The sequence below is a fragment of the Crotalus tigris genome, unplaced genomic scaffold (assembly GCF_016545835.1).
Source record: "Crotalus tigris isolate CLP2741 ecotype Arizona unplaced genomic scaffold, ASM1654583v1 scf7180000020201.887925, whole genome shotgun sequence".
Taxonomy (NCBI): Eukaryota; Metazoa; Chordata; class Lepidosauria; order Squamata; family Viperidae; genus Crotalus; species Crotalus tigris.
In genome coordinates, this window is record NW_024097902.1 from 150,033 (window position 1) to 174,041 (window position 24,009).

Genomic DNA, 24,009 nt, shown 5'->3' on the forward strand with positions numbered 1-24,009 from the left:
TTGAAACCTCTAGGCGCCGGATAATGACGTCAGTCTGTCATGGACCCTCACGAGAAGCCTCCACGTGGTACAGTTTCTTGAAAGCATCGCAGTGAAGTTCGGCAGAGCCTGCGACAGATTCTCTTTCGGATGGTGTAAATGCGTTTTGAACGGCTTTTAGGTCCGTAAAAGGTCTGAAGTACCTTCTGAACGGGTAAAGGAACATGGGGGGAGAGGGTTATTATCCGATCAGAGGTAATTAAAAGGACAAGGAAAAAGGCAGCTACAAATGTAGGTATCGTGATGGGCGGCGGCGGATAGAGTAATCGAATCGTCCTTGTTTTTCCTTTTCCTGATCATGTTACTAAAGCTGTTTTCCACGTGTCATGAATCCGCGTTGTAAGGCTTCATCCCTAAACACATTTATATTTATTTCTGCTTAAATACCAATCCTTTATAAGCCTCGGGGTGGAATTCACGCTTAGCCTTATGAACGCCGATCTTGGATATTATCCTATCAATAGGCATTTTCGGAAGTTAGGCTAAAGTATTGTAACTGGCTCAAAATCACCCAGAGAGATTTACAGGTGACCAAAATGACAACGATGTGGAGGAGGGGGAATTCTAATTTGATTGGGACAGTTTAGCTTGAAATTTATAAAACACTGCATGGCATGAAGAAAACGGACAGGGAGAAATTTGTCTCCCTCTCTGGGACGAAAAAACCCTCTAAGACTGATTCGAAGAGGATTAGAACAGGCAAAAAAAGAATTTAATTACACAATATGTGCAGTACCATACAATCAATAAGGTCCACTAATATGATTTTAAAAGTTTGGATAAGTTTAATGGGGAAAAGCTGATTAAAAGCTATTGTTTAATTTTTATAAATTAAACTCTTGAAAACTTGGATTGAGGCAGCATGCAGTTTCAGGGAAGAAACAGGAGAGGAAGGATGTGCTTTCACTTCCTGCTTCTGAGGACTCCAGAGGCATTTGTTTGTTGTGACAAATGAATCCTGGACTCAAGTAGATTAAATTTTTACAATATAACATTGAAATTGTAAAAAATCTACAGGGTATAGTTATGATTGGCAAGTTAGTCCAAGAAAGATATTGATGTATTCCCCAAAAGCATAACCTTTAAAAAAATTCAGGATAGGTTTCATTGCGGTAGCAAGAGGTTAGACCTATCACTTTTACTTTTCAGGTGTCAGAGTTTCTTTTATTCACAATGTTGTAACTTCAGGCAGTCAAGAACACAGCAATCCCAAATGTTAAAAACCACTTCCTGATGAGGACATCAGTGTAGAAGACCTAAATTCAACTGTTCACTCAGCCATGATGTTTAATATATGTTGTTGGGATAACCATACACAATAGTGAAAATAAAGTTGGAAGTGGCAATGCATGATATTGGGTGTTCTGGGGAAACGAAGCAGAATAAAAATGATAATGAACAGTATAATAAAAATTAAGTTAATGGCTGAATACACATATACTAAGCATGATGAGGTTTAGTAAGTTATATAACCACTCATTTTGGTTTATAGCTTAGCTCAGGTTGAAGTCAGCCAGTTATGCATTATTCAGTAAACCATAGTTGGGCGAATCATGGCTTGGCATGCTGGAGGAATCCTATCAGCTTTACAGTTTCACCAACCTAAATAGTTACTTTAGCTATAAAATTAATATTATCGTGCATTGTTATGAATCCCTTTTTAATTTTCACTAATATTTCAATGGTATTTCGTATACTGGTATATTTAAAACTGTCTCTGAATCCTTTTTATAAGGGAATATATTCCAAACATATTTCTTCTGCTTCTTTTATCTGTGTAATTGATATGCATATTTTAACAGTATTCCTTTTCTACACTCAGTTTTTTTAATCTCGGTTCATTGCTTCCCACCAACTTTTAAATCCTTAGACCAGAGTGCAGTTGCCAGTAATTATATAAATTGTATGTGAATAATGCTTGCAATTAAAAATCTACAACTGAGACCAAATTTGAGGAGATTGCTGTACAGAACAAAATATGCAGAACCAAATGTTCAAAAACAAAGAAGAGAACATAGGCATATGAAGGCCATATTGAGGCCTGTTGAAGTAGGAGTATTTATAGGACAGATTTTTTTCCTTCTTCCTAAGAGAATTATTTACAATCAAGTTCCAATAGTTGTTAACGTTTTTAAAAACTGGACTTTCAATATTGTTAAAGATAAACTATAATTTCTACTCATAATATGTACAGGTAGTCCTGGACTTACAATCATTCATTTAGTGACTGTTTGAAGTTACAACAGCTCTAAAAAAAGTAACTTATGACCAGTTTTCAAACCTACAATTGTTGCAGCAACCCTGTGGTCATGTGATCAAAATTATATATATATATAGTGTGTAAAGGTAAGTATGGCTGAAGAGAGTTAAGAAACTCGAAATAGCTATCCCATTCTCCCTTAATTCTTTGTTAGCAATCCAAATTTTTTTTATATAAATGGAATGGATTGAAGAATAGAGACAATCGGAGAGGCAAGGAGTTTACATCACCTGCCTCAGAATCCAAAGAAAAGAAGATAGATGAAGATATACACGTAGCTAGGAAGGACAGAAAGAAACAAATCACCGGAGCACAATTTAACCAATTGGGTCCAGTGACGAGATCGAGGAGCCGAGTGCAGACTTCGGCCTGCCTATAAAATGACTCTCTCTCACCCTGGCGGTCCAGCCCTGATGATGCCGGCAGGTGACGGCGAAAGCTTGGCGTTTTTAAATTAAACTTTTTATAGTTTTAATTAATACATTGGTGTTCATTTTATTTTGGAGATATATATATATATATATATATATATATATATATATATATATATATATATATATATATGTAGGTCTTTGGTTGTTCGGGTTTTCTCCCACGTAAAATTGGAAGTGTCTTGGCGACGTTTCGACGAAGTCCCATTCGTCATCTTCAGGCTGGTGCTTTCAGCTTCGTGCCTCGAGCAGCATATATATATATTATATATATATATATATATATATATATATATATATATATGGTACAAATAAAATACGAACACCAGGAGAGTATAAATATAAAAATATACTTTACTAAAAGCTGCCAAGCTTTCGTTTGGAAACTCCAAACATCATCAGGGCTAAGGAGCCAGTAAACAATGATGACTTAAATGGGTTTTGCCGGCATCTGCACCCGGCTCATGGACCGCGTCACCGGTCCCGGCCGGTTAATTAGTGTTCCAGATGTTTCTTTATTACTCTCCTTACGCTTCCTTCTATGGTTCTTCCGGATCATTCCTTCCACTATCTCATTACTGGTATTCATCTCCTCCACCACCCCTTTATCCTTATTTCCTTCCATAGCACTGACCCTCCTTCCCTTTTTGTTTTCATTCTCCACCCTGGGGGCATCTGTTTCTCCTCTATCAGTGTTACAAGCTTCCCTGGGCTCACCGACGCTCCCCCACACACACGCTTTTCCCAATCCCTGCTCCACACCCTTTCTTCTCACTCTTCCACTGTCATGAGTAACTTTCATACGGGTGTTACATATTTGGGGGTCTATGCCCTCCTCCTCTGTCCTGGCAATCTTCGTGTCGACAGTTCTCCACCGTTCCATTTGTTTGCTGCGTGATCGGGTGCTTACCCCGTCTCTCAATTCATCCCTCCTCCCTATCGCACGCTCTTCCCCATTGCTGATTAGGAACGGTATTCAGGCGGACACCAGGTCTCCAGATCTCTGCATTCTGATTCCCTGCGTTCTCACTCCCCTCTTCTGTGCTCGTCTTTGGGGGGACTTCAAAGTGTTCGTCCCGGGAGGGGGCTGTATTGTTGGTGGGGGTATTCCTTGTCTGCAGGGAATCCAGGCAGAATTCCGTGTCTCTCCCTTTCACCGTATGCCTAGGCAATCGAGCCATGCTTTCGTTCTTCTTCTCCCCTCTACCCACAGCGTCAGGCTGCAGGCTCCTCATGCTGGATCTTCCACACTCTCCACAGTTGTTGTTAAGTTCTGGGGGTGGGGGTCTATCATGATGATATTGGGGGAGGGGGAGGTCTTCCATCGGTAGATGATTACATGTGTTTGACAGTGGTAACCTCCTCAGACGTTCATTAGAGCGGTATTGGCCTTATACCAACCCAAATTTTGGGTTCGGTACGTGGATGACACGTTTGCGGTTGTTAAAAAACAACATGTAGCTACCTTTATGAGAGTACTTAACTCGATCTGCTCCGACATCCAGTTTACAGTGGAGGAAGAAAAACAAGGTCACCTAGCCTTCCTGGACGTGTCAATATACCGTCAGTTGGATGGGACGTTACTTACAGGGGTGTTTCGTAAACCCACCCACACGGACAGAATACTCCACTATAGGAGCAACCACCCCGTATCTCATAAAGCTAGCTGCATTAAAGCATTGTTTAAGCGCGTGGACTCCCACTGCAGCACTGAGGAGTTTAAGAAGAAAGAAAGGCAATACCTTTTCCGGATTTGCCAACGTAATGGGTATCCTTTGAGGTTTATCAGACAGTACGGTCTTACACCCCAGTCCCGGAACAACCAAAAGAGAGAGGAACCATCATTACAAAGAATGCGTGTTTCTTTGCCACGTCTCGGAGGCAACAGCCAGACTGCTGGCCCCCCATGGAATAGAAGTGGCCCACAGACCCAATCAGACATTACGGTCCAAAGTCGTTCGCCCCAAGGACCCACTCCCTGCCATGGATGGATCAGCAGTAATCTATAAAATCAATTGCAAGAACTGCGATGGCAACTATGTGGGTGAAACAGCTAAGCGTTTAAGATCTCGCTTGCATGAACATCAGTTAGCTATAAGAAGGGGCGAGCAGCATTCTCAATTGTGGATGCATATGGCACAACATGGCCACCAGTTTGACTTTGTGAATGTTTGCATTATGTCTGAGGATGCCACTAAGGGAGGCCGGCTATTGAAAGAGGCGTGGTATTCCAACAAAGATGCGGTTAATCGTCACATTGACTTACATCCAGCTCAACAAGCATTGAGGAAATGGGATTTTAAACACCATGCCAATTATTATAAGCGGCCTGAACAATGCTTGCACAGCTGTAAACGTGACGGGATACCTGGCCTCCATCCTGAACAGATAGATGGAACTTTGGCCAACCCTCTACATTCCAGGGACACCCCAGTTTCGCCCGATCAACACCAATACCGCTCTAATGAACGTCTGAGGAGGCTACCACTGTCAAACACACGTAATCATCCACCGATGGAAGACCTCCCCCTCCCCCAATATCATCATGATAGACCCCCACCCCCAGAACTTAACAACAACTGTGGAGAGTGTGGAAGATCCAGCATGAGGAGCCTGCAGCCTGACGCTGTGGGTAGAGGGGAGAAGAAGAACGAAAGCATGGCTCGATTGCCTAGGCATACGGTGAAAGGGAGAGACACGGAATTCTGCCTGGATTCCCTGCAGACAAGGAATACCCCCACCAACAATACAGCCCCCTCCCGGGACGAACACTTTGAAGTCCCCCCAAAGACGAGCACAGAAGAGGGGAGTGAGAACGCAGGGAATCAGAATGCAGAGATCTGGAGACCTGGTGTCCGCCTGAATACCGTTCCTAACAGCAATGGGGAAGAGCGTGCGATAGGGAGGAGGGATGAATTGAGAGACGGGGTAAGCACCTGATCACGCAGCAAACAAATGGAACGGTGGAGAACTGTTGACACGAAGATTGCCAGGACAGAGGAGGAGGGCATAGACCCCCAAATATGTAACACCCGTATGAAAGTTACTCATGACAGTGGAAGAGTGAGAAGAAAGGGTGTGGAGCAGGGATTGGGAAAAGCGTGTGTGTGGGGGAGCGTCGGTGAGCCCAGGGAAGCTTGTAACACTGATAGAGGAGAAACAGATGCCCCCAGGGTGGAGAATGAAAACAAAAAGGGGAGGAGGGTCAGTGCTATGGAAGGAAATAAGGATAAAGGGGTGGTGGAGGAGATGAATACCAGTAATGAGATAGTGGAAGGAATGATCCGGAAGAACCATAGAAGGAAGCGTAAGGAGAGTAATAAAGAAACATCTGGAACACTAATTAACCGGCCGGGACCGGTGACGCGGTCCATGAGCCGGGTGCAGATGCCGGCAAAACCCATTTAAGTCATCATTGTTTACTGGCTCCTTAGCCCTGATGATGTTTGGAGTTTCCAAACGAAAGCTTGGCAGCTTTTAGTAAAGTATATTTTTATATTTATACTCTCCTGGTGTTCGTATTTTATTTGTACCATAGACATGCCCAGGAGTCGTATTTTTATGCAAATTTTCCAGCATATATATATATATATATATATATATATATATATATATATATATATATATATATAATACTATTAAGAATATATATATATTCTTAATAGTATTAAAAACACAAATCCCAGGTATACACATAATGTGAAGTAAAATAAGGTGATCACCAGGATAAAATCATAAACACAAATGTTTAATCTACAAAACCAAGCTTTTGTCGGCCACACTACCGACATCGTCAGGGTATAAAATGCTGAGTCCCGGAGTCCGTTTTTATGTGGCTGGCTGCCCCTGCGCTTTGACCCTGGTTCGGGTCATAGGTCTGCCTATCAGCATCGGCTGTGTAGTTCTTAAAGGGGCCGTTTCTAAAGTTGTCCTCCCCTCTCTAATTGCTGTTGTTTTCTTTGTGCGTGTGTGGGTGCCTGGAGATCTGCTGTTCATCCACTCCCGGTCGTCCCTCCCCACCCCCTCATTCATCTTAATTGGCCTCTGTATTGCTGCATTATCTAGCGTGTATGCTTCAAGCTCTGTTCCTCTATTTGCCAGCCCTATTGCTTTTCTTGCCCGTGTTTAACGAGACTACCAACCCCCAGAAGTTTACACACGGGCAAGGAAAGCAACTTGACTGTTAATTATTATTGTCCTTTTTTTCTTGTTAAAATATAAATCAAGACAACACGCTGTACACCAGGCACTGAAGATTTTTATAGTTAAAAACCAATAAAATATCTATTAAAAAATTAATCTGTATTCAGATGGCAATTAGACAGAAAAAGAGTTTAAAATTTGTAAAGAAATGGGAATCACACTGAATAGTTAACTAGAAAAATGAATATTTTTTTTAAGCTTTTAAGTTTTAAACTGTCTCCTATTATGGAAACCTAAAATGGGAACTCAAAATTTTGCTATTTTTCCAAAATGAACTAGCAAAATGAATATTTGTACTTCAACCTCATCCTATTTAGCCCTGCATTTATAATTGAAGACATTAATTGCTTAATTAAGAAAAATCATACTGCAAAGCTTAGATTTTAATCAAAGCTGCCATCTGTGAATATTTTTCCAGCACTGTTGTTCCTTCTCTGATCCCAGCATGAGTACAAGAATTTCAAAGGACACATAAAACTTCTCTGCAGAAAAAAAAGGTTCTATATCTTAAATTCCATTTCCATGTAAAGGAGAAATCAACTAGATGTTACTATTGAGTATTTTTTTTATTTTTTAAACTATTCCTTTAGTAAAAAACACTCTTAAATATTATGATGATTGAATTTCTTAAGGCAGAAATGTTGGCTCTTAACAACCAACAGTTACATAGCTCCAAGACTGAAAAGCAAAAAGCTAAATATCTGTTATAATTAATAATTACTGTGAGTATAAGGCAGACATGTCAAACTCGTGATGTCACGTGACGTCGCGCAATGTATCGGGACAGTTTTGCCATTGCCGGCAATGGGGTGGGTGTGGCTTCCGGATGATGCGTCCAGCCACGAGTCGGCAGTTTGGCACCCCTGTTATAAGGAGAGGCTCCACATTAATAGAGAGCAGTTCAGCTTGCTGGTTTCACCTTAACATGTAGTAATATTCTTACCTAGCCTTGCCATGTTGAGTAATTTCTGACTGAGATGTGGCAGTCTGACAGATAGGTTAAAGACTCTTGAATGAAAATTCCATATTGATGGGGCAGTAATTCAATCATCTTCAGCTGTCTGGCTCAGTTACAAACTAGTAGCCTTACTTCCAGTGTTTCTCTTTGTCCTTTGTTTAAAGGTCCACTATGAAGCTTAAAAGAAACAAGTTTAAAGCATCATCTAAACTGAAACAAAAAGGCATCAAAGTTACCGGGCAATGGAAACCCATTGAGATTGATCCAAATCTCTTTGCTGATGAAGAGCTTGGAGGCATAATATGTTTTGAAGAGCTTACCGATTACAAACTGGTGTCTTCCTTGAAAGAGGGAGAAGAAAAGGCTGCCAAAAGAAAATGCAACGATGAACAGATTGAAAAAGTATGTAGTGCCACTCCCCCCAAAAAGAGAAAGAAGAAGAAAAATTTAGAACATGGAGAAAGAAAGAAGGAGGAACTTGAAATAGAGGAAAAAGTAATTGAACAGGAGGTCAGGTGCAAAAAAGCCATTGTTAAATATGAGCAAAATGATTATGAGCCAACGGAGCTGACGGGCCTGGAAAGAAAACCCCCAAAGAAAAAGAAGAGAGGGAAAAAGAAGAAACCATGTTCTCTCCAAAATGTTCTTGAACCAACTGGAGCTTCCAAAAAAGCTAATAACTGGGCAGCCAAAGTCTTATCCACAAAATCAGATCACAAAACGGATGTTACTGCATGGAAGAGCCTCTTTGTCCCTAAGCCTGTCCTTTGGGCATTGAGTGAATTGGGGTTCAGTACACCAACTCCCATCCAAGCACTAACTCTACCATCTGCAATTCGAGATAGCATGGATATCCTTGGTGCTGCTGAAACAGGTATTTTTCCATATCGTAAAATAATTGAAATATGAATAGTAAAATACTCTGTTTGTGTCTACTTGTTTCTACGGTTCTAGATTTTGTAATTGGTAAATTGAGAAATGCACAGCAAAAATGTGAAGACTCATTCCTTTTTTGTTTGAGAATGTAGAGTTAACTTTGAAAATATTTGAACAGGGCCTGGAGAAACTAGAGAGGGTGAAATAAGCAATAAGGACTGCAGTGATCTACTTTATTCATTTCAATCACTGGAATAGGAGCAGTGTGTAACTTTATTCAGTAACTGAATTTAGCCCTTAGAATAAAATCTGGGTTGCTCTTTTTGTTTTGTTTTTATGGAGAGAATGCATAATTCTGTCTGTTGTTAGCATATTTATATAGCGCAATTGTTTGTGCTGCTTTGGCACATACTGGTCCCTTAACAAAAAAACAGTAATATTTTTTTTCTAGCTTATCTGGAAAGACTGACTCATCCTCAGAATTCAAGATAGTTTCTCTGATGTGCTTCATTATTGATCAAAAGGAAGTTTCTAAAATTCTGAAATATTAATATAAGTATTAATTACAATAATAACTGATACTATTCTATTTCCTGCTATCCTTGTCGAAGGATAAGACATAAGTGTAATAGTCTCTTTTCATTCATGTTGCCTTTCACAGGGAGGGATTTACAGTGTGGAACTTTCTTTTTTAAAAAGAGATAATGTTCAACCTTTAAAAGAGACAAGGATTAACCTTCATAGAAGCAGTTGGATTATTCAACATATAACATTTGCTTTATTAATGCATTTAATGAATTAAATATTACTTTACATCTTGTTCTTTTCCTGGTTCCATCCACTTTTTGAGTGCAGTCCCGAAAACATGGCATCTCACAGACCGGTCATTGGCCACTCAAAAGTGAACCCTTGTTTTTATAATGTCTTCAATAGCTAAAAAGATCAGAAAAATCCCTTGGGTGAATTGTGTAGTAGCAATTGTCGTTTACAGGGACAATTGGTGTTTTAAGGCAGGGCTTTTCAACCAGTGGTATGGGTACCATCTGTGGTACATTGGTACCTGGCAGGTGGTACGCGACCATCCTAGAAAAGTGGTAGTGGGGGAGGGGAATGAGCTGAACTGGTGGCAGCACCGCACAAGCCTGAGTGAGAGATGGCTGGAGCTGTAGGACTGTCGGGGCTCAGCGGAAGAGCCAGGATGAGTGCCGCTTTCCAGCTGATCGGTGCTTCTTTGGGGCTGTCAGGGCTCAGCGGAAGCGCCAGGATCAGCACCAGGCTCCAGCTGGAGCTCGGCGCTGATCCTGGTGCTTCTGCCGAGCCCAGAAGAAGCGCCGATCAGCTGGAATGTTGCAGCATCTCCAGGGTCTTGTGATTTACATTCAGATGCTTGGCAACTGATTCATATTTATGATGGTCACAGTGTCCCAGGGTCATGTAAAGTGACCAAAACCTGCTGCAACCAGCCAGCAGATTGGAGAAATAAAAACCAAACACCCCCCACCGCACCCCTGCTGCCAATCCTCAATAGAAATGCTCACAACAATAAAAACCTCAGACAGGAGGAAGAGCACCACTGGATGGGCAGGCGTTTTGCTCGGCTGTGGCTGGGGGGGGGGGCACTTTTTTCAGTGTCATTGTAACTTTGAACAGTCACTAAACAAACTGTTGTAAGTCAAGGACTACCTGTACTTCATCACTTTTTTCCTTTTTTTTTTTGTTTGCCATCAAGTTTTTGACACCTTTCTAGGCGACTGGTGGTACCAGATGTTGCCATATCCTAAAAGTGGTTCAATGGGTGAAAAGGTTGAAAAGCCCTGTTTTAAGGCATAACATTGGCTTCCCATATGCCCTAATATTGATGTTTGTGTGTGTTTTAGGGAGTGGAAAGACTCTAGCTTTTGCCATTCCAATGATCCATTCCATCCTACAGTGGTACAGATCAAAAAATAGGACAACCAGCACACTTGAAGAAACAGCGGACAGTGAAGATGAAATGGCAGAGCAGGATACAGGTGAAGAAACGAGGAGACTAAATTCAGATACGGATGAAACTGGTGCTCCTGCAGATTGCAATGAGTCTGTGACAGTAAACTCCATGGAGTTATTGCAGGATTCAGGATATGATGTGGATTCCCCAAAACAGAATTCTGTTAAAGATAAAAATAATCCTCTTCTGGGATTGGTCTTGACTCCTACAAGGGAACTGGCTGTCCAAGTAAAGCATCATATTGATGCAGTGGCCAAGTTCACAGGTATGTCTCTTCCAAATGTGCATAATATAAGAATATTGCTTCAGGTTTCCTATCCTAATATTTAATTTTTCTGCAGAACTCCTTTTCCCTTCTCTCCAGGAAAAGTATAGAATATGATATGGAATGCAACTCTAGCTTTCTGAGAGGATCCTCGCTTTTTTTTTTTTTTTTAAGATACCTAATTTTCATTTTTGCTGTGAATTCATGCTTAGCTTTCAATACTAGCTGAGATATTGCTGTCTTGCTAGCTTCTTTTCCTGACCCTGAGTAGCAAAAAACAAGCTTCTTCAGAATAGAGAAGATTGTTATTGATTTGTTGAGATATGGATGCAATCTACATTCTATATAAAGCCTATTCACAGGTAATGAAACAGATTAGTTTTTTGTTGTTGCTGTTCTTAAAGACAGAATGTAAACGAATGGATTTAAATTACAAGAAAGCAAATTTAAATGTTAGGAGGACTTCCTGACACTGCAAGCTGTGTTTGCTCCCATATGTGAAGACCTCTCTTTGTGAGGAATTTTAAACAGAAGTTGGATGAGCAGTTATCGGACATAGTTGAGTATATGTTCTGCATTGATGGGAGTTGGGTTTATATGGCTTTTCAGTTTATTTCTATCTCTGATTACCTGTTAAGATTTATGAATAGATCTTTGGACTTGTTCCTGTGACAGAGTATAATAGCTTGATCCTTATTAAATCAATGAGGAACATAGGTAACTATTATGGCAGATCTGAGTATTTTTCCACTTAGTCCATAATTGCCTACAAGTCTGCATGCAAAGCGCACTGGCCTACAATTGAGCTATTACTGTATCTCCTTGATTTATTTATGAGCAGTACAATTAGAAGTATTTGCAAGGGAATGCTAGTGGTAATCCCTATAAAGAGTTTTGCCTGTTAATGCAGTATCTAAAAACCCCTTGTCTTGCTCCATGAAATATTATTCTGTGTTTTTAATCACATATTCAGAAACATGTAGAATAAATTGACAGTGCCATATTTTTCAACTCTGATCAGTAATGATCTTAATGACTTGAGAACAGTCACACTTTCTGACAAATAAATCTTTTAAATGTACATATCATATTGTAGTTTTTTATTAAATAATTGAAGAAGTTAACATGCCGATAAATTGAACTTTTACATAGATTAAAAATCAGCAGAGATTCTGCAAAAGTAGATCTTACCTTCCTCATTTTTACTGAAGATATCAACATGGACATGAGTGGAACAATGTTTATTTACTTTTTAAATCACATGTTTAAGGCCACCCATCTCACAGAACTGACACTCACTGTTGTACAGGTGTATTTTTTAAAAAGTCTTGAAAAAGTTCTTCATCAAAGGCTCTTGAATAACTTTAATTACCATGGGATTAGATTTTTTTTTATGAATTGCTAAATGGTTAAAAATAAGGAAGCAAATAATAGGGATAAATAATCAGCTTTGTCAGTGGAGGAAATTAAAAGCTGAATTTCACATGGCCCTGTGTTGAGACTTCTACTTTTAAACTTAAACAGTCTTGATTTAGAAGTAAAAAGTGAGCTTGTCAAATTTGCAGGTAAGATCAAAATGTTTTCTAGAAAGATCTGTTTAGAAGGGATCAATAGTCAAACAAATGGCAAAGGCAATTCAGTTCAAATGTAAAATAATATATATATGGAGAATCTCCTAATTTCAGCTGTATGATGAGGAGAATTTGATTTTTTTTCCCATCATGGGGAAGTTAAGGAGCAAAAGGGATACCTAAAGCTTTTCCAAAAACCAAGGTGACATTCCCAGTTATGTGCCCCATATTCTTTGGACACTGAGCTATCTGTCACCCAGGGCCTTGTCACAAAGTAAATGTCATTATTCTTCTGCTAGAAATACCCTAGAGTTGAATATAAGATAGCAAGGGCAGTGATTTTGTTCATTACTTTGCTCCAGGTATTAAAACGGCCATTCTTGTTGGAGGAATGGCTTCTCAAAAACAGCAGAGGATGTTGAAGAGGAAGCCAGAGATTGTCATCGCAACTCCAGGGCGCCTGTGGGAGCTAATCCAGGAGAAGCAGCCCCATCTCTGCAATCTCTGGCAGCTCAGGTATTACAGGGGTCTCTTCAAGGCTGAAACTCTTGATGTACTTATACATTTCCAGGTCTTAACAAAAAATATGGTTATGCAGAATCATTGAGACTCTTCCTTGAGTTCAAAATTGTCACATTAGTAATTGAGTTACTTTTTAAAATAGGTATGAAATAATATTGCAATCGAACCAGGAGATTTCATAGCACTTGTATCATTAACAGTTGCAGAAGTGGGTTTGTGTTTTTAAAAATGCTTAATTGCTTTATCAGTTATGAAAATTTGTTTTTGCCTTTGTAAATATAGGGAGAGCTTAGGTTGAATTATGTCTATTGCTCTGGTGAATTTTTTTTTTTTAAAAATCCTTCAAGTTTTCTGACATCAAGGGCATTTTCACAAGAGCTATTCTTATTGATTGTAGTAATTAGAACAATTTTTAGAAAAAGCAGCAATCGCTCTGATAATCGGACCCTAAACTGTTTGGGCCAATCACAGCTTAAATTATCTCAGTAAGCACTTGGCTATTGTACGATATCATGATCGTATTTAATGTTTTAATATTTTTTATATTTATGTTTTAAATGTAATGATTATATCTAAATGATAAATATAAACACTGCCCAGAATAAACTGTCCAGAATTGCTTTTTAGAGGGCAGCAGGTACATTTAATAAATAAATAAATATGCTTGTTAACAGTTCAGCTGCTGCATTTTGCAACTTTCAGTCGCTTTTTAAGAGTTGCCCACACTGGATGCCTTACAGTAATCAAATTGGTGGCAATTAAAGTTTGGATCTACTCAGAAAATAATAACTGATAAGCTAATCTTAATTGTATCAAGGTGCATGATGATAACAGTGTTTTTTTTTATTATTGGTCAATCAGATTCCTCATTTCTCTTAAATATTTTACTGTCCTGTTAACTGTAATTGGAGATAAACATTATGCTATGGGTCTGATTGTTGGTTCACATAATATGTGAACTCAGCTAAGTATGGTTTATACAGTATATTGCATAACTCTTGTACATTAACAGATTTGCTGAACAGCCACATGGTTCACTTAATGATTGTGGTGATTTGCTTAATGACCCATGAGAAACAAGGTCATAAAATTAGATGTGACTCACTTAATAATCCCATTGCACAGCAACATAAGTTCTGGACTTAACTGTGGTCATGAGTCAAGGACTACCTGTACATCATTTTATTATATGTCTGGGTTTTTCTAGGATATTCCCTTAACTTGTTGTATATCAACAAAAATTGATAACCCATTTATAATCTGAAAGCTGCTGATAGGTGCAATGAAGACAGACAGACAGACAGACAGATATTATGGGAAGATGCTGTTTTCAGAGTATTTTAAATAAGTGTGAGCGCATAATCAGTGCAGGAACATTGGAAATGTCCTGATGGGATCAAGCTAAGGACATGCTGTAGCTGCTATGGGAAAGAAAATTAGGCTTTTCTGAATCCTCTTTCATTTTCAAATGTCTTGTATAAAATATTTCAAACTGTCTTGCATCCATCCGACAGATGCCTGGTGATTGATGAAGCAGACCGGATGGTGGAGAGGGGACATTTCTTAGAGCTGTCTCAGTTGCTGGAAATGTTGAGTGACACACAACATAACCCAAAACGTCAAATATTTGTCTTCTCTGCCACCCTGACTTTGATCCATCAAGCTCCCACTAGAGTTCTGCAGAAGAAAAATGCTATCAAAATTGACAGGAAGACCAAGCTGGAAATGTTGATGCAAAAAGTGGGCATCAAGGGAAAGCCCAAAGTGATAGATTTGACCAGAAAAGAGGCAACTGTGGAGACTCTCACGGAGACCAGAATTCATTGTGATACAGAAGAGAAAGATTACTACCTTTATTATTTTCTGCTTCAACATCCAGGCAGAACCATGGTTTTTGCAAACAGTATAGATTGTATCAAACGACTTACTGCACTCTTGACCATCATGGACTGCAATCCACTGCCTCTTCATGCAAACATGCACCAGAAGCAAAGGTTAAAAAACCTGGAGAGATTTGCAGAACGCAACAGGTCAGCATCTAATTCTTTTTTAAAAAAATAAGATTTTTATCCCACCTTTTTTTTCATATACAGCTCAAGGCCGTGAACATACCAATTACTCTTTTGTCCTCCTGTTTTCCCCACAACAATCCTGTGAGGTGAGTTGGGCTGAGAGAGCGTGACTGGCCCAAAATCACCCAACTAGGACAGATCTAAAACTCACAGTCTCATGTTTTATAGTTCAGCACCTTAACCACTACACCAAAGTGGCTCCCTAAATTTAAAATAAATTAATAATACAATAAAGAATAATAAAGAATATATATAGTTTATATAATATAAATAAATATATCTATGTATGTATACACACACATTGACATACACTCGTGCTAAATTTATTTAACTTATGTGCTTGTTTTCTCTGTTAACTATGATTTGTCCAAAATGGATCACTTTTGTGTTAGGTCCAAAAAAGCAAAAAGAACAAGAACACTCAGGAATTCTCCACAAACAAATGAAGTAAATAGAATAAAAAGAGGTTTTGACAATTCATCCACAGTGGCAAAAGCTGCTAGAATCTCTCTTGAGAGAGAATAACGTTATATTACTTTTTAAAAATAATTCTTATTTTAAGAAATGCTGCCTTCATCCAGCTCGATAGAATTAGTAGCCAACCTTACCTGGCTGGGAGATCACCAGGAAATACTCTGGCTGTGGATTATAATGGGAAATAGAAAACCATCCCAAAATGAGGCAGTGGCAAAAACCAATTTTGTTCTGTTGCTAAGGAAACTACTTCTGTTGCTGTGGAGTTACCAGGAATTGAATTTTACTCACCGAAGACTTTACTTTTCTAAACCTGAATATACTACTACATTATGAATGAATTATATCCATTAATCATAATTGACTTATTTATTTGCTTTGTTTTTTTCCTGCTTTTTCTAGTTAAGATAGCAAGTTAAACTAGAGTTTAATCCATTGCGTAAACTAACAGGGAATCTTCCTTTTTATGGTGTTGCCTCGGCCGGCCCAGGATTTCTTGTGTACTTTTAAATTCATCTTCACAGTCTAGAGTAGTTTCAGTATTAGGAGCTGTAGTGTTGAGCCACTAAATTTTAATTTTTTTGCAAATATTTTGATTAAGTCATTTGACAGCAGAATTTGGCTAATTTGTTAAACACAAGCCTTCTTGTTCATCTAACAAACCCCCAAGTATTTTTGTATATGATACTAGTGCAATGGAAACTCTGAAAAAAAAAACTATTAAAAAAGAAGATTCAGATTTCCAACTCACCTTACTTAGGGTTTGTTTTTTATTTGTTTTTTTATTTACTATTTTCAGATTTCCCATTTCCAGCACACATCCCCATCTGATATACAAGCATGTGCCCAAATTTTCCGATTTGACCATTTCTCTTTCTTTATCATGTCTCTCTATGACTACCTGCTCTTATTGAAAGTTGACACCATCTGGAGATTTATGGATAATTGTATATTTAGAGCTGTCTTTATTGTGAAATGGGTCAGGGTAAAAAGATAGGTCAACTTTTCCTAATATGGTCACCTCTAGAAACACTGAATTCTATTCAATAGGCACAGTGGCTAGGGAGAATGGGAATTGTAGTTTTGAAAAGGTAGCAAGGATCCAGCTACCAGGCCATGCGTGGTTGAGGGAGGGCAAGGTACAAGAGACTTTTTTTTTTTTGCATCATCTCTTTAAATATAATTGTGATTCAAAAAATGTTAGAAATCAGTATATGCAATGAGGCATAAAGTCTAAGGAAATACGTTTTAACGCAACATTTTAGAAGAATCCAATCAAAGTTTTTAAAACAGTTCATATACTATTAGATTATCTTCTGCCTGTCTTGGTCCACTATGCTTTAACTTAATCTCTTTATCTTGTGACATATTCACAGATTGTATTTTGCTGGGTCAACCCACCTGGCCATCTGGTAGAGTGTGGTTGAGAACATTGTAAAGAGGTGTCTCCCCCCCCCGTTCTGTTTAATTAAACTGCTGCTGTCCTTCTGTAATTTCAGCTGTCCCCTGTTGACAACAGATGTAGCTGCTCGTGGTCTTGATATTCCTTATGTACAGCATGTCATACATTACCAGGTACCAAAACAAAATGTCTCTCTCTCCAGCTATTGCTTGCAATTATGTTTTATGCAATTTTTAAAAGGCCAGATGGGTTTTATGGTCTCTTCATGAGTTTTAACATGGCAAAAGGAAGATAATTTGATGCATAAACTAGACCATTATTTGACAGAGGATCTTTTTGATCTCTGAGAGCTGAGGCATTGCTATGTAGGAAGACAGGCGGTGAGATTTGATGTTGGTGCCCATAGCATTTTCTCTTCATATACATCTTTTAAAGGTTCGAGCATCTTCAGGTGATAGACTTAGCCACTTTGTATTCCCTTTGTATTCCATTGCCATAATAATAACTTCCTAACCCTCTTCATATCGGAAGAAGGGCTTCACACTAGACACAAAATATTCTCTCTCCAAGGTGGGATATTCTAAATAAGATTGGCCTATTCTTTACTAGGCCTTCCCAATGGGGCAATCCAGGAGTTGCCCAGCAGTTTCCAGAAACAAATATTCCTGAAAAGAAAGCTATCTATGTCGTTCTAGCCACTGGTACCACAGTGTTAATTTCTGTGACTTTTCAGTGTTTACATAGAATTGGTAGAGAAGTTCTTCAGAGTCAGAAGTTTTGATCTTGGGTGCTCTGCATCTCTGTGAACTTACTTAGACCATCACATTACAACAGGTGTAATCCAACCCTGCTGGAAAGGGTTCTGCGGCCTTGTCTTTTTATGTAAGTTTTGTCCTCTCTGTTTGGAACTGTTGCATCTCTGATACTGTTCCAGGTTCCCCGTACTTCCGAGCTTTATGTTCACAGAAGTGGCAGGACTGCCAGAGCTGCCAACGAGGGCCTGAGCTTACTACTGATTGGCCCCCAGGACTTGATTAATTTTAAAAAGATTTATAAAACACTGAAGAAGGACGAAGAGCTTCCTTTCTTTCCAATTGAGGCAAAATACATGACAGCAGTCAAGGTAAAACTTATCTTTATTTTAGAATCAACTATGTTTTTAATTGCATAACTTTTTGTGCTCATGGAGGGCTTAAAAAGTAATTTTAATTCAATTTGGGAACTTAATTGGAGAACCTGTGTATAGGAACAGTTACATAGTTTGGGTGTTTATTTTTTTGTGAGTTCTTCCATGAGGTGACTGCGGTCTGTGGTCCTGAATCTGCTCCTGAGATTATAAGAGAGAATCCAGAACTCATACCATTGGATTCATTCTTTGTTGTATAAATCTGTTAAAATACTACACCAAAGGTATCTTTGGCTTCTTGGCTCACGCACCGTCTCATTACACTACTGTTAGTCTTAAACTTACCACCACAACTGCTTCTAAGCAAGGCATTTGATAAATGAGTTGCACCCCATTTTACAACTTTTTTGCCATGGTTGTTAAGCAAGTCACTGCAGTTGTTAAGTGAATCATGCAAATGTTAAGCAAATTTGGCTTCTCTCATTGAAGCTTGCTTGACTGATGCTGCCTGGGAAGGTTACACATAGTAATCACATGACCCTGAGGCAGTACAATTGTCATGAATACATGCCAGTTGCTAAGCGCCTGAAGTTTGATCACATGACCATGGGGATGCTGCAACAGTTGTAAATATGAAAACAGTCATAAGAAATTTTTTTCAGTGCCATTATGACTTTGATCAGTCACTAAATGAATTGTTATAAGTAGAGGACTACCTCTACAGACTCATATTCAGTTGGTACTCAGCTTCTGTACCAAGATCTTTTTCAGAAATACAAATACCAGTCCCAAATATTTCACATCTTATACTGTGCATTTGATTTACATTCTTAAGAAAAAAATGGCATCTCAATAAATCATTTTCAGATCCCTGCCACAATAGTTTAATCTTTCTCTTCTGAAATATTAGTTATCCGCCAATTTTCTGTCACCTGCAAATCTGATAAGCTGTTTCTACATGTCTTTTTTAAATTAATCAGTAAAAAAGTTGAAGAGTGGAGTCCATGGGGCTGAATCTTGTGACACCCTACTCAATGCCTCATTTCACTTTGATAAGGATCAGCCGTTCCATTGCACAACTATGCAGACAAATGATTGTCCAGTCTCTTTTTAAAAACTTCCAGGGTTGGAGCATTCACAACTTCTGAAGGCAAATTGTTCCACTGATTAATTGCTCTAACTGTCAGGAAATTTCTCCTTAGTTCGAGAAGCATCCTACAACTGAGAAATTTCCTGACAGTTACAACAATTAATCAGTGGAACAGTTTTCCTCCAGAAGTTGTGGGTGCTCCAACACTGGAGGTTTTTAAGAAGAGATTGGATAACAATTTGTCTGAAATGGTATAGCGTTTCCTGCCTGAGCAGGGGGTTGGACTAGAAGACCTCCAAGGTCCCTTTCAACTCTGTTATTTTGTTATTGATGAGCCCTCTTTAAATACGATTTTCAAGCACTCTATGGATCTACTTGTGTTAGCTAGCCCCCATTGGAGCTTAGATTCTATTTCATCGTGGGAATAAAACTTTTAGCTAGAAAATTTTCAATCTCCAAAAATGTAGTATTTTTCATTGTGATTCAGTGGGCTTTCCCACTTCTAGTGGAAATAGAAAGTTGACTGCCAAGTGGTAATCCCATATCATATACCAAGAGTTTATTGATTTAATTCAGTGTGAAAGCTACCTGATTCCACACAAATACACACATGCTTACAAATTTTACAACTAAAGATCTATTATAAGGCAAACTATAATGCAGGGTTGTCAAACTCGCAACATCACGTGATGTGTCACAACGTATCGCTGCTTTTTTTCCATTGCCGGCAATGGGGTGGGCGCAGTTTCAGCATGATTCATCCAGCCCACGGGCCGGCAGTTTGACACCCTTGCTATAATGCCTTATGTAATACTAAATATACCTTATAATAGATCTGTAGTTGTAAAATTAAGATATATCAGACTGTCTCATATTCCACCTTGCTAGTTCTTTTACCCATAAGATGGGTCATTACACAACTGAGACCCACAAAGCTAAGCAAACTACTATTTTACTCCTTTTATATAACAGTGCAGAAAAGCTACAAATTATGCAGGTTGTGCTGTCTGGCTTTTCCATTCTATCATTTCAGTCACCTTTATTGGGCTTTAGGATGCTTTTTTTGTGTGTCTGATTTCTGTCTCTGTATGATTTACACATGTACATAACCTGATAGCTTAGTAACCTTCTTTTCTTCATTTCAGGAGCGTGTGAATTTGGCAAGACAGATTGAGAAGATTGAGTATTTTAACAGCCGAGCCAAGCACCAAAACTCATGGCTCCAGCAAGCTGCAGAAGCACTTGAACTTGATCTGGATGATGATGAGCTAATAGGCAAGTAGGAATGAATGTGTAGGCTGTGGAGATATCCAGAATCTTCTCTCTTAGCCAGGATGCACTCATAAGGAACAGCCACATGCCCGAAAGTGCTGGTTGCATCACAATCAGGCTACCAATTATGCAAAATCTGTGATATTATTTGGTCCCATTCTAGACGGTGCCCATGTTGTCATGGTCTCTCTTTTCATCTAAAATAAATTCAGCTGTTTTGGGACGAGGAGGAGGCTTTCAACTACAAGCTTCATTCCAATTTGGTAAGAGCAATTTAGGTATTCATGAGATGAGCCGCTTTTGGTGATTATATCCTGGAGTTAAGATGTTGCAGTTAGTGCAAAAATAATTGCAAGTTTGTTTAAGTATATCATGCAATTCAGCAGGATCCACATTTTGTTTCTCTTTCTGTGTTCTTTTAGAATACGGTTGTCAAACTCATCACTTGATGTATCATGACTCTTTTTGCATTGCTGGCAATGGGGTGGGCATGGCTTTGGTATGATGAAACCGGCCCACAGGCCGGCAGTTTGACACCCTGTTTTAGAAAGAGTTTTGGGGTGGGGAAAGCTATGTTAGAATACAACGTCATGCTATTTTAGAACTTAAACTACCTTAAAATGGCAAGAAGTGACATCATTACATTTCAGACAGCAGCTCCAGCAATATTAGCACAACTATTGGGGTGGGGGGGCTTTATGTGACCAAGGGGAGAAATTGCCCACCTTGTTCTTATAAAGGGGAGACAGCCTATATGCATTGCATAAGACACACACACACCATTTAAAACCCCTTCAGAGCACTTAACTCATATCATCAACATTAAAGGAAAATATTTGTAGTTCAGGTTGAAATGAGGGGTCCTCGGTGCTCTCTAGTTGGTTGTTTCCTTGCAGACATTTCATTACCCAAAAGTAATTTGGGTAATGAAACATTTGCAAGAAAACAACCAAATTCAGAGACCACCAAGGACTCGTCCAATACTCAGTGGCAAAACAATACATATTCAGTAATGCAATATTTCATTCTTTTTTTCCTCCAAAAATAAGGGTGCTAACAGGAGCAGGAGGTTTCTGGGAGGCAAACTATTTCTATATGGACTGTTAATACAGAGAGGGGGAGAAAGAAATGGGTGAAAATTATGTTACCAAAATTTAACTATCTTCCTGGCAAATTGCAGCACCATGATATTTAGATCACTTTATGAGATTTTGTGGCTGGAAATGGAGACACTTTGCCCCTTAGAGGCCTGCCATTCCATTGATACTGATACTAACATCAATCTTCTGAAAACTTGGAAGTCTCCTGTAGTTCTCTTGGAAACTTAGAGGTGTCTCCCCCCCCCCCCGGCTCCGCCCTCCCCGTCTCTCAAACATGATGCTCTGCCTTTTAAGATAGATAGCTGATTTAGCTCTGGATTCTTCCCAAATGAATGGATACAAAGGACACATGAATGTTAATACAGATCTTTGTGATAGAGAAGCTTGATTGAACCAGAGGCCATCTACATGAAAATTATGTGCCCTGCCATTGCGTGTTGCGCATCCTGTAATTAAGCAAGGAAGATACTTAGAAGTAACATCATATAGAGCCTACTGATTGTTTTAAATAGGAATGGAGAACATTGAAACTAGGATGTCAAATTAGGTAATTATACATCTGAGTCCTGAGTTACAGCATTGCCAATTTATATTGGTTATATATAACTAGAAAGGATGTTGTGTGTTTCTACTTGAGGGCTGGGATATTTTTAATCATTCAGACTGTGACTTCAGTAATGAACTTGGCCTTTTTATTTTTATGTGTTCTGGTTTTTTTTTAATTATAGGAGGCCAGTTCACTGAGCGAGAAGACAGCGAGAAGCAGAAGATGCTGAAGGGAATGAAGAAGCAACTAAAGCACCTGCTCAGTCAGCCAGCATTTAAAGGTCTTATGAAAACCAAATACCCAACCCAATCGGGGAAATTAATTCTATCTGACTGCATAGGCCAGCACTCTCAGTCTGCCTTGAGTGCTATATCAATAGTACAAGTGAAGAAGGTAAAGAAGAAACAATAATAGTGATACATTAAATAATTGACAGGACATACGAAGATGAAAGACAGAGAAATTTTCTTTTCCCGTTTTGTAGACATGGCTTACTCAGAGTTGCTTTCATGCACATACCTATCTTGAATAAATGATTATGATAATCTGCTACTGTTGTTTCCATATCATCTGGGAATACATAAAACGGGAGTTGCTAAGTTTTTCATATGCTGGGCACCATCAAAAAAATCTAGTACAGTAGCCTAAGAATATGTATAAACATTCACATAAAAATGCTCAGATCTTCCAAGATTGTGAAAGCTTCAAAGACTTTGGGCTTATCTTTCAAGGTCTCAGGCAAGAAGACTGAAATCTCATGAGATATTAGAATACTTGATTGAAACTTGGGGCTTTTTTAAATACTTAATTGAAAAAAATAATGGGACTTATCAGTGCTGAACTAGAGGACTCACAATTGCCATGTTTCTGATTCTTGGCATAAATATTTCCACCCAACTGATTTTTACAAATGCAATTAATGCTCAGACAGTTGTGTATTTAGCACCACATAAAAGAAAACTTCATTAATTAATAATATTTACATATGATGCATTTTGATGTAGAAGCAGTGATGATGGCAAGCACAGAATATAGTCCAGCCTTTTCTAATTTGGTATGCTTCAGTTACATTAGGAAAAGCTCTCCCAGAGTTTCAACCAAAATAGTTGGACATGCTTAAGGAGAATTCTTAAAAGATGCATTTCAAACATATTTATAGGTTACCATGCTGCGGGAAGCTGGGATAATCTTCCTTTGGATAACCTTCCATCTCTTTCTGTGCACTGTTTGTGGAAGGAATATTAAACCTTAACTCTCCAAAGAAGTACATAGATACCTGTGATCCCATAATCAACTATATAAATTGGATATTTACTTATTAAAAGTGGCCTCATTAAAAAAAAGGAGTGAAATAAAGCATTTCAGAATATGGGTAAATCTAGAAAATAACTAGATACTGCTACCATGGCTGCAGCAGTAGTAGCATCTTCTACACCAGTCCGAGAAATACAGAGTGAACAAATTCTTTGGATATGTTGAGGCACAGATTGTCACAAAATACATTAGATTTTTTGGTAATCGAGGTGCAATGGCTCAGCAATTAAAGATGCTGAGTTTGTGAGCTGGAAAGCTGACAGCCCAGGTTCAAGACCCAAGTGCCACTCGACGGGGGTGAGCCCCCATTACATGCCTCAGCTCCTGCCCACCTAGTAGTTTGAAAGCATCCAAATATGAGTAGATAAATAGGTACCACTTCTATGGAAAGGTAACAACGTTCCATGCACCTGAACGTATAGTCATGCTGGCCACAAGACTGTGAAAATGTCTTTGGAGAACGCTGGCTCCCTCAGCTAAGAAACAGAGTTGAACACCGC

At 38.9% G+C, this 24,009-nt stretch overlaps 1 protein-coding gene across 5 annotated transcripts; it reads left to right on the forward strand.

Moving 5' to 3' along the window:
- The first annotated feature begins 20 nt into the window (after nucleotides 1–20).
- On the forward strand, nucleotides 21–22,747 carry DDX24 (DEAD-box helicase 24). Of its 5 annotated transcripts, none has more exons than XM_039365873.1 (9): nucleotides 21–160; nucleotides 8,056–8,765; nucleotides 10,645–11,019; nucleotides 12,953–13,106; nucleotides 14,627–15,142; nucleotides 17,158–17,233; nucleotides 17,995–18,183; nucleotides 20,422–20,551; nucleotides 22,377–22,747. In XM_039365873.1, the coding sequence occupies exons 2-9, from the start codon at nucleotides 8,063–8,065 to the stop codon at nucleotides 22,604–22,606; spliced, it is 2,373 nt and encodes a 790-aa protein (XP_039221807.1). In that variant the 5' UTR covers nucleotides 21–160; nucleotides 8,056–8,062; the 3' UTR covers nucleotides 22,607–22,747. The 5 variants fall into 5 exon arrangements, with proteins under 5 accessions (XP_039221807.1, XP_039221808.1, XP_039221806.1 ...); XM_039365874.1 differs by having other exon boundaries at nucleotides 28–171; XM_039365872.1 differs by having other exon boundaries at nucleotides 51–193.
- Nucleotides 22,748–24,009: the final 1,262 nt, after the last annotated feature.

Bases quoted from the DNA above. Each gene is read 5' to 3' on its own strand.
- DDX24 (XM_039365871.1), top strand. The intron at 11,020-12,952 runs GTATGTCTCTTC...ACTTTGCTCCAG, and splicing joins TGCAGTGGCCAAGTTCACAG to GTATTAAAACGGCCATTCTT. The intron at 20,552-22,376 runs GCAAGTAGGAAT...TTTTAATTATAG, and splicing joins GGATGATGATGAGCTAATAG to GAGGCCAGTTCACTGAGCGA.